Source organism: Myxine glutinosa, chromosome 1, assembly GCF_964187855.1.
Source record: "Myxine glutinosa chromosome 1, kmMyxGlut1.1, whole genome shotgun sequence".
In the NCBI taxonomy this organism is placed as follows: Eukaryota; Metazoa; Chordata; class Myxini; order Myxiniformes; family Myxinidae; genus Myxine; species Myxine glutinosa.
The window spans coordinates 289,482,841-289,498,900 of record NC_136261.1 but is presented as its reverse complement, the minus strand read 5'-3'; the positions used below and the strand labels follow the sequence as shown (position 1 = coordinate 289,498,900).

General features: G+C 44.5%; 1 protein-coding gene across 1 annotated transcript in view; it reads left to right on the top strand.

Annotated features, from left to right (window-relative positions):
* Nucleotides 1-3,037, top strand: part of NAA10 (N-alpha-acetyltransferase 10, NatA catalytic subunit) — a 30,519-nt gene extending 27,482 nt beyond the window's left edge. The window contains exons 7-8 of the mRNA XM_068134161.2: nt 466-550; nt 2,365-3,037. Coding sequence (XP_067990262.1) covers nt 466-550; nt 2,365-2,556 — 277 coding nt within the window. The 3' untranslated portion in view covers nt 2,557-3,037. The remainder of the gene's footprint in view (nt 1-465; nt 551-2,364) is intronic.
* The last annotated feature ends 13,023 nt before the right edge of the window (nt 3,038-16,060 follow it).

Sequence of the window (16,060 nt, the reverse complement as noted above, 5' to 3'; positions counted from 1 at the left end):
CAGAAAAAGAACCTGCAGTTTAGTAGTACATTGGCTCTGAATTTGTCCTGATCTCGCATGTGCAGAGAGGAGTGAGATAAAAAAAATGTTTTACTCTGTCTGTCTGTCTGGCAATCAAACAAAATTGAAAATCATTCCATACAGGAAATTTACTGTTTTTAAGGACGTTATAAAGGACACAAACGGGCACGAAGAGCTACTGTAACGGGTTAAATAAGGTGGTGTAAAAGATGTTGCATCAATGACGGTAAACTCACCTACCTTAAAACCCCAGGACTATAAACTTTTTTACATCCTAAGACCTGCCTGTGCCCACCCTGAGTACAACAACCAGTTTTCAACTCATTCCGTCCGGTGGTGTACGAAGCAAAGGATCCATTCAAGTCAAAGAAACAAACACACAAGCAGACACTTATCTTGTTATATATCATGTGATTATAATTTTCTTTTTTCTCCTGAGCACAGAGTGAGTGAAGTGGAACCAAAGTACTACGCAGATGGAGAAGATGCATTTGCCATGAAGAGGGACCTAGCACAGATGGCTGATGAGGTAAAAAAAAAAAAAAAAAGGATAAAAAAAAAAAGAAGCAGCAAGCCACATTCAAGTCCACTTTTTATTTTGGCTGTCCTGGTATTTGGTAATTTTAGCGATTGTGGATTTGTTTGGATTTTAGTTACTTCTTTCATCAATCTACATTTCCAGATTTTCCACCTTGAGCTAGAGAAGAAGTTTGAGCCATGTGTAAGCCAAAATGTTATCTAGTTTGTAATTTTCACAGTCAAATCAAAAATGTAGTTGTTTTTATTTTAAAAATTGGTTTAAACATCAGGATCCTTTACATGCAGAGTTTTTGTACTTCAAAATAAGGCTTGCGAGCTGTCATATTCAGGTAAACAGGAAAAGGGTGCTGGCAGAATAACCTTGAGGTTTGTCTGCTCACCTTTGAGCTGTCTAGACTAGTCTGTGTTTGAATGTTGACCCAGCTATAAATCGTCACCCTGACGATGCATCAAAGTGTGCATCATCCATTGAATTGGTGTTGAGTTATAGGACCCCAGCGCTAGTTCTGTGTGGCCGTTAATCGCCTATTTCTATCACCCTCAATCGAGTCTCCTGTGTCGGAGTGGTGACCCATCCAGGGTGGGTTCGATTCTAGAAACGTTTCTCGACCTGTGATACACCTTGGAGCTTTGTAAAAAGTGTGGGTATCCAAGAAGAAAATATTGTGTGTTGTGTGAAATTGTGAAACAATGTGAAATGAAAAACAATGTGAAACAATGTGAAAATATTGTGTGAAAACATTTACAAAAACTTATTCATATGTTCAGTGTGGATTTGTTTTCTTTGATATGTACCTTTTACTTGTCTGTCAGCATTTGTTAGAAACTATCAAAGGTATAATCATTAATCAAATGTTAAAAACCGAGCATTACTTATCTGATCATTGCTTAAATTTTCATTTTCCATGCTTTTTATCAATCTAGAATGCCCACTTCTTACAGGAGCAGCAGGAAGGGTCATGTTATTATCCTCATTGGGGTATATGGAATACAGTAGATCTAACCTCGGGACTCAAAAACGTCTGGTATGTTCAGTTACCAAGTTTCTTGAAGAGCGCTCCCAAGTGGCTTCAGCATTCGAGCAAGCACTCCATTCAAACCATCTTTAAGAAACGGCTGGCTTGGCAAGCACTAGACAGCTGCTTCGTAACTGAACATATCCTGAGTTTGCTCACTTTCAGTTTAGTGTTAAACAGCATTAGGGACTGTTTCAAAAGGTACTCGTACTGCAACCTCCATCGCGTGACCCTGAGTCAAGTTTGGTTGAGATTGGATAAGTAACGACCCAATGTATCTCGGTCAGACAGACAGACACCAAATTACGTATTTTATTATGATGATTGCACCATTAGTCTGTAAATGTAAAAATTATTGTTTATTTTCCTTTACAATATTGAGGCTCATGGTGGGGAAAGGTGATGGTATGAACTGCCATTGGGGGCAGCCCAAGTAAATCTTTATTTGGAGTCTGTGGTCAACGATTGGCTGACATGCACAAGTGATGCGACGCTTGTTTCAGAGCCAGTCGTGGATATGACATGACGTGGCCACTGCCACGTTGCTTTGGAAATTCGTTGCTGAATGGTGCATTCATTCTTGAATGTAAGGTGTATAAAAATAAAAGTAATCATCATAATTGTCATTACTTTACGTTTAACTTTTTATTCGTGACTATCTCAAAATAATAAATGCATTTCGTTAGATTTAAAATATCTTTAACACAGGTTCAGTGAATTAAATTTGTACATGTCTTTGCTTTATCAAGGGTCTTTAGTTGATTATTTATTTCTTTATTTTTGATAGCTACGCCGACAGAGCGAGGCTCGGGACAAGGGCGTGTGGCTGATCGGTGGCGGCACCAGGCGAGAGAATGGAGAAGCTCACATGGAGATGAGTGATGGAAGTGGCGATAGCAAAGATGCAAGTGAGTCCAGCGAAGCCACTCGCAGTACTGATGTGAAGGACAGCTCCGAGGCAACAGACTCCTCGGCGTGATCAACCCTGGCTGAAGTCTTTTCTGATTGTCCTTCGGCACAACCTTAAGATAAAGTTAAGTTTCAGGTTCTTGGACGGTTCCCTAATTTCATGGATATATACTTTTCATCGGAACCAGGCTTACTGCTGAAAAAGTGATTTGAGTTTGGAAACGTGACATACCTTGGGGGTATTCTCAGATACGTTTTTTTGTTTGTTTTTTTTCCTTTGGTCTGGATTGCTGAGTATACATATCTGCTGAGGAAAGAAAAACATTGTGACTTTTTGATAGTTATCACAAATTTCCTCATTGCATCATAAGCTTTTTCATAAGAACATGATCATTAGTACTGAAATTGTTAACAACTTGTAATTGTACCTGTATGCCTTCATGGGAGGTGAAAAAGAAGGATGCATATATTGGTTTACTTCATGGAGTTTTCTCTTTAAAAAAAAAAAAATGGTTAACGGTGTCATGCCCATCTTTGGCCGAAGACCTTGCCTTCTCGAGTGCTTTATTTCTTGCCAGAATTAGTCTAGTAGGAAGACTAGGTCCCCCTGCACCCCCCGGAGATATACTTCTAATCAGTGTTTCTAGATTGGAAAAAATGTGTAGAAAATGACTAGCTATGGCCCCAAGCTGAAAAAATGTCCCACATACCATTTTTATGCAAATTACTGCTGCAAATTTTATGCAAAATTATGCAAATTTTATGCAAATTTTTGATGAGGAGTAGAGTTGAGGGGTCTTTGAGGGCTTCATCGAGGTGCTCTCGGTTGCAAGACTGGGTCATTCTGAGAAGCACAGCAGGGTCAGAGATCATGATGTTCTCCTCCTCAGTGAATCTCTCCATCAACAGCCTCTCCATTGCCTCACACACTGTTTTGAGGCAAAAGAGGGACTTTGCGTAGGCCTTTCCACTGAGAACACCTTTGAGAGATCCACTTGTTACTAGTTGTGCCTCAAAGAGAATCTCTGCATATCCAGAACCACGCATCTTGTGTCCAGTGAGCATCCCGATGTAGTTCATGGATGTGTGGAAGGGTCCAATCGTTACTACATGACTAGCAAATTCATTTGGCCAGCGCCAGATGATGGGAAGGGCTTTCATGCAGACACCCAGATCAAATGTATTCAGGACCCATCTCTGACCCACCTCAGCAGTTGCTGCCTCGGAACGCTTCAGTAGCTCACGAACAACTGCGTTGTCTGTGATCGGTCTGTGCCTGGTGCCTGCATGGCATGGCAATGGCCTGCAGCCTGTGCCTGGGCTAGGGGGTTTCACCTCTGCAACTGGTTCTCCCCCACCCAGCAAATCAACAGTCGACTACTGCACGCCTATCCACCAACCGATCACAGACAACGCAGTTGTTCGTGAGCTACTGAAGCGTTCCGAGGCAGCAACTGCTGAGGTGGGTCAGAGATGGGTCCTGAATACATTTGATCTGGGTGTCTGCATGAAAGCCCTTCCCATCATCTGGCGCTGGCCAAATGAATTTGCTAGTCATGTAGTAACGATTGGACCCTTCCACACATCCATGAACTACATCGGGATGCTCACTGGACACAAGATGCGTGGTTCTGGATATGCAGAGATTCTCTTTGAGGCACAACTAGTAACAAGTGGATCTCTCAAAGGTGTTCTCAGTGGAAAGGCCTACGCAAAGTCCCTCTTTTGCCTCAAAACAGTGTGTGAGGCAATGGAGAGGCTGTTGATGGAGAGATTCACTGAGGAGGAGAACATCATGATCTCTGACCCTGCTGTGCTTCTCAGAATGACCCAGTCTTGCAACCGAGAGCACCTCGATGAAGCCCTCAAAGACCCCTCAACTCTACTCATCAAAAATTTGCATAAAATTTGCATAATTTTGCATAAAATTTGCAGCAGTAATTTGCATAAAAATGGTATGTGGGACATTTTTTCAGCTTGGGGCCATAGCTAGTCATTTTCTACACATTTTTTCCAATCTAGAAACACTGATTTGAAGTATATCTCCGGGGGGTGCAGGGGGACCTAGTCTTCCTACTAGACTAAATGATGAGGCTTTCATCTTTATACACCATCCGTCCATTCTATGTTTAATCTCCTTAACATATGTACATTACACCGTCATGATTTTCAGTGACTGTTTGAAGTTTTGTCATCAACACCCTGGGGGATAATGAGCACTGTAAACAACACCTCCCACCCCAACAGGGACCCTTGAGAATGTTTGGTATGTTTGGTTAAAATTGTGTAAAATCTGGAGTTGATGATGAACAAACAAAGTGTCCATGCTTTATCATACTAGTATACCCACTACGTACGGGAGCAGCAGAAAGGGTCCTGCTGTGATCCTCTCTGGGGTGTATAGATTACAGTAGATCTCGGCTCGGGCCTCACGAATGTCGGGGAGGTGGGGAAGGGGGTGTTCACTTGACAAGTTTCTTGCAGAGCGCTCACCAAGTGGCTTAAGCATTCGGGCAAGCACTCCATTCAAAACCGTTGAGGAATGGCTGGCTTGGAAAGCGCTAGTTAGCTGATTAGTAACTGACCACACCCTGAGTTTCCTCTGTTTCAGTTTCATTTTAAACAGCGGTAGCAACTATTTGAAAAAGTAATCATACGGTTTGTGGTTTATAATATATTTGGAGTGCCCCATGAAACCTCACGATGAGCTATTTATATATGTTAACGGTGGTTAACGGTATTTATAAACGGTGGTTTTTTTTAACCTTGCATTTGGCCAAGGAGGAAAACCTCAGCTACGTCGTGTGACCCTTAGTCTCCAATTAAGTTTGGTTGAAATTGGATAAGTAGCGGCCAAATGTATCGTGGTCAGAAAGACAGACAAACACACAATTTGCATATTTTACTATGATAGACTAGATGTATCATGTCAAAGCCTGATGATTACCATTTAATTTTGATTGCTTACTATTTGTGAAGCTAAAAGCTTATATTTACTTTGTGCTTTTCTGGGTTACTTTAAGGGGGTGGTGGTGGGAGGGGGGGCATGATTTGTAGTCTGTGTTTTTGCCTTTAATCTGAGAATGGTCATAATTCTGATCCACCTCCCTAACACATTCTGAACTTTGTCATCAATCTTAAAGCAATAATGCTTTGCACACCTTAGAGCAAAAGCTCTGCTTTTTGGAAGTTTTGTATTTTGTTTTCACAGAGCTTAACTCTGGCTGTGTCTGTGTCTGTTTGTATGTCTCTCTCTCTCTCTCTGGAAATGATTATTCGGGTCTGTCAAATGGAGCATGTCCTTTCATCCAGAAAAATCCCAAAGTCTCATCATATTGCTTTGGAATGATCGTCGAAAGAAACCTTTTTGGAAATGAAGGAAAGAAACCTATATATGTATATATAATCAGTCATGATGCAACTTCATACCATCAGTGGGGAACCACCAGCAAGTTGTCCCATACAGCTCCTGCTGCACCTTACTGGGAGCGATAAGCACCGCCTGCCACACGGCAACATTATCTCTGGTATCCACTCACTATATGGAGTCGACCTGAATGCGGTTGGGAGTTACTAATTAATATCTGTAATTTGGTGTAAGGTGCAGCAGTAGCTGTATGGGACAACTTGCTGGCGGTTCCCCACTGATGGTATGAAGTCGCATAATGACTGATATATAACAAAGGTTTTTGGAGTCACAAGTGCATGGAAGACTCACTGCATTGCCCTGATGAAGCCCCAACAAGGGTTAAATCAGGTTGATAACTGAGTTTTGCATACACTTGTGACAGCATCTGAATTTAACATCCATAATGACGAATTATGCAATGGTTCCTCCCGAGCTTGGCAGGCAATGCGGATATGCGTGGCGATGACATCACGACGTTCGCTCATTAGGTTGGAGCACCAAATTACAGATACTTCACTTTTTTCACATTTCATGTTGCAGCCTTATGCTGAAATCGTTTAAATTCATTTTTTCCCTCATCAATCTACTCAATACCCCATAATGACAGACAAAACAGGATTTTAGAAAGTTTTGCAAATTTATTAAAAAGAAAAAACAAATATATTTACATAAGTATTCGTACCCTTTGCAAAGACTTGAAATTTTGCTCAGGTGCCTCCCATTTCTCTTGATCGTCTTTTAGATGTTTCTACACCTTGATTGGAGTCCACCTGTGATAAATTCAATTGATTGGACATGATTTGGAAAGGCACACACCTGTCTATATAAGGTCTCTCAGCTGACAATGCATATCAGAGCAAAAACCAAGCCATGAGGTCGAAGGAACTGTCTGCAGAGCTCAGAGACAGGATTGTGTCGAGGCACAGATCAGGGGAAGCCAACAAAAAAAATTCTGCTGCCTTGAATGTTCCCAAGAGAACAGTGGCCTCCATAATTCTTAAATGGAAGAAGTTTGGAACAACCAGGAATCTTCCGGGTGCTGGCCGCCCAGCCAAACTGAGCAATCGCGGGAGAAGGGCCTTGGTAATAGAGGTGACCAAGAACCCGATGGTCACTCTGGCTGAGCTCCAGAGATCCTGTGTGGAGATGGGAGAAACTTCCAGAAGGGCAACCATCACTGCAACACCACCGATCTGGGCTTTATGGCAGAGTGGCCAGACGGTAGCCTCTCCTCAGTGAAAGACACATGAAAGCCCACAGAATCGTTTCTCAGTCTGAATCCTTTAGGTGCTTTCTTGCAAACTCCAAACGGGCTTTCATGCTTCAGATGCTTCAACTGCTGCAGATGGTGACCGTCTTGATTGCTGGCACTATAATAAAATATATATTTAAATAAAAAAGTTAATTAACTATTGAACACTGGAGAGGGAAGTCAGTGAAATCGATTTTGAAACTTACTCCGTTTGAAAATGAGCCACCTAAAGCAAAATGTCAGCAATCACATGCACAACTTGCACAGTTGGTCACAGACTATTGTAATTACCCCTTGCATGCAAATCAAAGCGGGTTTAAGCAATTAGTTCATATCCAGTTTATGATCGAGGAACAACTTATTTAAATACAATCAGAAACCAAGGTTCTTGTTTTATGGTACTTCGGCTCTGGCCATCCTAATCACACATACACAGAGCGATTATATTTTTACTATCTGCTGCCTGGTAGTCAAACAGAATTGAAAAATCATTCCAAACAGGAAACTTAAATTTGAAGAATGTTATGAATGGCTGGATGCCCTTCCTGACGCCAACCCTTAACGATGTGCAGGGATGCGGTGTACCTATTCTAAATCTGGGTACACACCAGGATCATTCATCACAGCAAGCTGGTGCTCAATTTGCCGACCTCGGAAGGATGACAGGCTGATTCAACCCCCCTGGTGGTAATTCAGTGACCAACCGGGATTCGAACCCAGGATCCTAGGATCCCTGTAGGATCCCAAGCCAGCACCCTAACCGGTAAGCCAACACCAGGCTCCATTTGAAGGACGTTATAAAGGACACAAACAATAGGCACAGATAACTAATGTGACATGTTAGATATGGTGGTGCAATAGATGAAAGGTAAAACCCAGAATCAATTTATTTGCTACTACGCTAACCTCAGCCTGTCATCCTTCCGAGGTCGGCAAATTGAGTACCAGTTCACTGGTAATTCCCTGCTTGTCGTTAAAGGCGGCAAAAAGGGTTGGCGTCAGGAAGGGCATCCGGCCGTAAAACATTGCTTCAAAAAGGGGACCGAAAAACAACAACCACAGTTCCCGAAAAAGGCCAACCCCCGCTTGCGGGGAAAAATGGCCTCTAAAAGGTGGTTTTTTTTTTTTACGCTAACCTAACTAACCGCTCTAGCGGGGAAATATGGCCTTAAAACGTTCATTCATTCATTCATTCGGCAAGTGCAGACATCAATTGGCACTACCAAACAGAGCAAGGTCCTCGCTCCTTAAACTACACCCATTAACTTACCTGTGGTTTGTGGCACCAATTGAGGAACCGCACCCTCAACATTCACCCGTTTAATATGTATGGCTGAGTGAAATGTGAGAATTGGCTTGTGGAATTGGCGATCGGTGGTGAAAAACACCACATCTATGTATTTGTATACAATAAATCGAGCCAGTAAAGGAAAATACACTCGTGCAGGTTTGAAACAATTTGCCAACATTTCACACCCCCACAAAAAAACTATATATACATATATATATATACACATATATACATATATATATATATACACATATATACATATATATATATATACACATATATACATATATATATATATATATATATATATATACATACATACATACATATATATATATATATATACATATATATACATACATACATACATATATATATATATATATACATATATATATATATATATATATATACATATATATATATATATATATATATATATATATATATATATATACATATATATATATATATATATATACATATATATATATATATATATATACATACATACATACATATATATATATATATATATATACATACATACATACATATATATATATATATATATATACATACATACATACATATATATATATATACATACATACATACATATATATATATATATATATACATACATATATATATATATATATATATATACATACATACATATATATATATATATATATATATACATACATATATATATATATACACACATACATACATACATATATATATATATATATATACATACATATATATATATATATATATACATACATACATATATATATATATATATATATATATACATACATACATATATATATATATATATATATATACATACATATATATATATATACACACATACATACATACATATATATATATATATATATACATACATATATATATATATATATATATACATACATACATATATATATATATATATATATATACATACATATATATATATATATACATACATATATACATACATATATATATATACATACATATATATATACATACATATATATACATACATATATATATATATATATATATATATATATATACATACATATATATATATACATACATACATATATATATATACATACATATATATATATATATATACATACATACATATATATACATACATATATATATTGTTACAGACACGACTTTGATGTTAAGGTGGGCCGAGCGGAATGGCCGTCGTGTCCGCACAAATTACCCGATTATACTCGACGTTGACGGAGCCGCGCTACGCTGGATCAATAAAGGAAAAGAAGACACCCGGCTGGATTATAATGACAGACACCAATGTTTCGATTCTCAATTATATTCGTACGGAAAGGTTAGATTACAGGGCTAGAGGTATATCACAGGAAGACAGGCACTTAGACACACTCTTATATTGACCCCGGACAGACGACAGATAAACGGGACAACGGCTGACTCACACGGGGATTGATGGCAGGGAAAGGCAGGTATCGGTGGCTCCAGGTGCGTCTGGGCTCGGGGCAGAATCCACACGGTTCGGTCCGGTCCAAAGATGCGGGGAGGTCACAGCGCTCGGAGGTAACGTTCTTTCCCAGGCGGGTTCGCTTCCTCTCAGCGATCGCAGGCAACGTTCTTTCTCAGGCGGGGCGCCTCTGACTCAGCGCGCGCAGGTACTTCTTTCTCCAGCTGGGGGCGCATCTCTCGTCACGTCCGCTAAGTCGCCACGTATATCCGGCGGGGAGTGACACGCCCTCGGCTCGTTAGCTCCGCCCCAGATGGAATCGGTCCGCCCTTCTGATTGGGTGCGGGGGGGTTACCAGGCTCCGCCCTTGACGAGGAGCTGACAGCCAGCCCCTCTGGTAACCCCCGTGGAGCGCCGAGCCGGTGTGAGGACGCATCCTCCCCCGCGCCGCCCCCATCTCCTCTGTTGTTGTAGTTATAGTTGTGGAAGAAGATGGAAGGAGGTATGGAAGATGGAAGGAGGTATGGGAAAGGTCCTAAACTCACTACTGATGCCATATAATCACATTCTGGTGCAACGAAGAGTCATAATTAATGGAAACGAGGCCTTAACTGACATAGACTAAGAATAACTAGCAAGATGTCCGAAAGTTGTCTACGTGTGGTGCGGTGGACCTGGGCACGACATTTAATGGGGGAATAAGGGGAAGGTCGGCTCTACTGATTGTTGTTTACAGACAATGGGACTAGGGAATGGGGGATTGGGGATAGTTGGGGAGTATTGGGGAAAATAGGGGAATATTTACAAGCGGATATGGAGGCCAAATTCCATATTCGCAACATTGCACCCTTCTCTACCCTCGGGGCGTCCCGACCCGATAAATTTTTACCTACTTTAGTGTGGCACGCAATGTAGTTCCCTCTACTATTAACTCTACCCTGAGTGCGACAGTTTTACAGATATTCACAAATGAGTAAATATGTCCCCCTGCGACGTTGCACCCTTCTCCTCACAGAAACACACCCACAGGATAACCGAATCCGGAAAGAATTCGCAAACTAAACATACAGCCGGTAGGGAGCATTATTTACACGACTACGCTGCTATTTACACTACGATCCAGGACCTGTTTTTGGAGGAACACATGCAGATGTTATGCAAAGAGAGAGCGCGCTTGCCAGCATCGATACACCAACCCACGAGTGCTCTGTGGCCGACGGCCTTTAATAACGTGCAGAGCACCCTTTCCCAGCATCAAAAGCACCACCCCACCACACAGTCAGCACCATCCGGTGCAGTCACCATTGTTCATGGGAATAAAAATAAATTCGACAACCCCTAACCCTGCAGGTGTCTCTTGCTCTTCGTGTGGCCTTCAGTGGTGTTAACTATTAGTGGTTCACCTGTATGGCATAGGTGCCACGTTGACCCATAGGTCCATCAACGGGTGGTGCTTGGCCGCAAACGAACTGCGGTCCATTGTGGGTGGCCACAAACATTGCGGTCCATATGGTGTATCGATCCAGGCAGCCAACAGCGAAAGTGCAGGCCCACAACTGCGTAGCGAGCACCTCTCTCTCCTCTCTCTCTACCCCAAAGCCAGATCCTCGGAGGCGGGAGACAAAAGAAGCAGACAAGTGAGTAAGGTGGTAAGGGCGCAAAAGTGCACGCAATATAAGGTAATGCACACTGGGGGCACATGGGAACCAGGTGAGACAGGTACGTTCCTATCGTACGCCCCCCCCCCCACCAGGTAACCTACATGGCCCCTCCCTTACCCCTTACTGTATCCACACAACACAACACCACTCATAAACATCGACTTTACAAATCAACAAACATCCCTACTGTCTTCCCCGTTCCTCCCATATACCAAATTCGTCTTCTCTCCCTCCTAACCAATCAAATTTGCCATTTTCAACTGAACATCAAAATTTGCCATCACCAATTCATCATCAGTCCCTCCTAGGGAGGGAGAGATGGAATCACCCCAATGTCTCATCCACGTCGTGATGCGTCTCACAAATCCTCACAACAATTATTACTTCCTGCAACACAAAACAAAGAAAACACAGGTGTGGAGTCATCATCATCACCACAGGTAAGTGGCTGCGTATGGTGCGACAGGTTCATTAATCCTAACTATTTCCTAAATGACTTTAACAACTTTACACTACCCGGGGTCTTTCTCCGGCCAAACCATTGGCCCTCTTACACTATGGGTTCTAAAAACCAATTCCCATTGGCCAAACTGTGGTGCTCTTCAATTTGGGGTCTCACTCCCCCGATTCATCTCCCGGTGCCCTCGCACAATTTCTGGGCTGTGGCGTGTACCTCTCCCAGTGGGTCTACCCACCTGCACACCTCCACCACTGCAGTTGCCTCCGAGCTTACCTGCTCCTTACCCTAACCTAACTACCTGGGGAAGGCCCTCTGGCACTCTCCCCACTCGGTGCCCTCTCTGGCACTGGGCTACCCGATCCACACCCGGGATCCTCAGGCACCCACTCACAACTACCGGCTCCCAGAGCCCACCTGCGGCCTCACCTGGCCGACATCCTCACAGTGGTGGAGTGCCCAACCAACTACACACACTAACAGGCTACACGCCCAGCCATTTCCACAACACTAATGCACCCATTCACAACACCATTCTGCAACCGCACCACAAATGCCAATATCCAACCACAATTTACCTGTACCCTCTACCTAACACTTACACTACCCGCCCCGGGTATCCGTGATAGGGGTCCACTCTTCCCCCATCCACACCTTCGCACCATGCACACCACTCCGTACCACTTACTCCAACTCTCTCCACACACCTGTACTTGCACACCTGTGCTCTCACACCTGGTGCCACCTGCACCCTTCTCTCCCCAAGCGCATTCGCGCTGATCCACAACACTCACTACTCATACACTGCTCCACACACCTGTCCAGATGCACACCTGTGCAATCACACCTGTCCAGTTGCACACCTGTGCAATCACACCTGTTCAATTCTCACACACACAGCATCATCTCAGCTAACTACGCCCTTCTGAAACTTGCGCTTCCCAGTCGTCCCTTTAAACTATTGCGCTCCCTCGTCATTATCCTCCACACTAATCTACCTGCGTCCCCACGACAGGTATCAGTCACTAACTAAACTTAACGTTACCTAAGGTCATCTTCTCTAGATCCCTACCGTTATATCCTAACCCTCCCGGGCTAGTTTTCACTGCCATACACCCCATAAGCTATTGCTCCTTTGCCCCCACCTGTGAGGGATGGTGGATTTGCCATCCCACCACATCGGGGGTCTCTCACTACCAATTTTGCACATCAAATTGCAACAAATTAAAAATTTGCCAATCACTGCCCATCATCTGCCAATCACTACTGCCAATCCCTTGCCAATCATCAAATTTTGTTTTTCTCTAATTTTGGGTCCAAAACACTAACCTCATCACCCAGTCGACTCACTAATACCTCTCGGTGCGCCAATCCCTGTCCAAAGCCCGGCTTCGTAAAGCCAAGCAATGGATGCTGGTTGTTTTGTGCCAGCGGCTGGATGCGTCCGGCACTCGGTGCAGGGACGGGGGCTTACCCGGGCCGAGATCCCACGCATCACCTCGGCGCGGAGCCATCCAATGTCCCGATCTCGACCTGCCGGCACGTCTCAACAAAACGTGGTCGCCATAACGACCCTTCCTATCGGGCTGCCCGCTCCGCCTAGTGGAGCACGGACGCGGCCGTTCAAAGCGAGGCCCAGCACGCACCGAGGGCCTGCTTCGGCTAAAAGTCGCTCTAACCTCTAACCCGTGTAACGTCGATGCTTCACCTGGACGCTTACACCCCGCAGCCCGTTCCTTGCTCACACATCCAGCTGTGCCCATGCTCCTCGTACCCTTCCTTACACACCCAGGTACACCCATTCCACTCACAGCCTTGGTCACACACCTGACCACCGAACACTTTGGCACACATTCGTTGCTCGCACACCTCACCAATACACCGCTTCGCGCCCCCTCCTCGGTCACCTCCTCTGTGACAATCACAGGTGTGCCCTCATTCGCACACCCAACCATGTGCCTCACCACCAACTCCAGCGTGCATTCCCACTCACGCTCTACCATTCTAGGTGTGCATCCTTCCATCCCAGGTGTACATCCTCGCTCACCTGTCACAACCAACTCACTCTCCTCGTCACTCTCAATACTCTCACCACCACTCTTGACAACGCACTCACCCTTACTCTTGACAGCGCACTCTTTCCCCATGTACCTGTCCGTTACACACCTTTCTCGCGCACACTCTCCCGTTACACCCTCTGTAACACTCACCACAGGTGTGCATTCTTCCTTACTTTTGACAGCGCACTCTTTCCCCATGCACCTGTCCGTCACACACCTTTCTCGCGCACACTCTCCCGTTACACCCTCTGTAACACTCACCACAGGTGGACACTCTTCCTTACTTCTGACAGCGCACTCTTTCCTCATGCACCTGTCCGTCACACACCTTTCTCGCGCACACCCTTGCGCACACTCTCCCGTCACACCCTCTGTAACACTCACCACACCGCGCTTCCATGTGCCCCCTCGCACACGCGCTACGACCGACTCACTCTCGCCAGCACCCTCACTCCTTGGCACGCACTTTTTCCTCACACACCCCAGAGTCGGACTTTCTCGCACACCTCCTCTTTCGCACACCAGACCTGTCGCACACTTCACCAACGGCCTCTCACGAACACCCGGGTCTATCTCGACCCCCAAGCTTCTTAAATCCCCTGGCGCATCATACGCACGACCATATTGGTCACCACTTACACCGGGTCCTCTTCCTCTTCGCTTCTCCTCCATCACCTGCGAATCCCTCATCCGGTTAATGAGCACATCACGATCCAAACACAGACTTTGGACCAATTCTTTTATCTCCTCTTTTAACTCTTTGTTATCCCCTCTCCGTCGCTTCTTAATTTCGCTCACCCCTTCTTCCACTTCTTCTAATTTGTGCCTCACCTCTTTTATTCCCCGGTACGTCTCCTCAAGCTCGTCCTCCAAGGCTACCTTGACCGTTTCCAGGTGCGTCCTCACCTGCCGGTCCTTCGTCTCCATTACCTCTATCACCTCGTCCAACCTCGTTGTCAGTCCCTCACGTACCATCTGACATTCCCTCTTCGTCGCTACCAAGTCATCTTTTAGTTCTTTCTGTGTCGCTTTTAAACCTCCTAATACCGCAGTGTTCCTTTGAACCTGCTCCACTAACTCCTTTTGTCCCACTGTCAGTTGTTCTACTCCCAGCGTCAACTCCTCTATACCCCCTTGCAATTTTACAGTCCCCTTTCTCACCTCCTTCTCCATGCGCTCCTTACAGTGCCTCACCTCCTCGCGCACTCCTCCGACCTCCTCACTCACTCCTCTTCTGATCTGCTCTCCCATCACTTGCATCTCCTGCCCAGATGCCACCCTCATCTGCTCCATTTCCTCCCTGTGAGCATCCAGTTTGGTTTCTACCCCCATTCTGACCCCCTCGATCTGCTGCCCCATTTGGTTAACTTCCCTTTCCGCTTGGTCCCTCATGTCCCTCAATTTGCCTTCCATGGTGTTTTCTAACCCCTCTAACCCTTTTTGCATCCCTTCCATTTGATTCTCTTGAGCGGCCATTCTGTTTTCTACCCCCGTTAACCCCTCCTGTATTTCCCCTAATCTATCGTCTAATTTCCCAAATTTCATGTCTAATCCCTTAAAATTATTGTCTAATCCCTTAAAATTATTGTCTAATCCCTCACTGGTACCCCTCGCTTCGTCCCTCATTACCCCTATTTTGCCCTCCAATCGCTCACCCTGAGCATCCATCCGGTTCCCCATTACCCCCATTTGGTCCTCCAATCGCTCACCCTGAGCATCCATCCGGTTCCCCATTATCCCCAATTGGTTACTCTGCAGTTTGAGGGACGCCTGCATTTGCGCCATAAATTGCTCCATGAGGACCTGCATCTGGGCCATCCCTCCCACTTGTGCAGCGGGTGCGGCCGCCGTAGCTATGTGCGAGGCGCCATTTCGCGCGTCTGCTACCCCCGCTGTTTCGCTCTCCTCACGTGTCTCAATTTGGTCCTGGACCGACCCTGCTTCACTCTCCC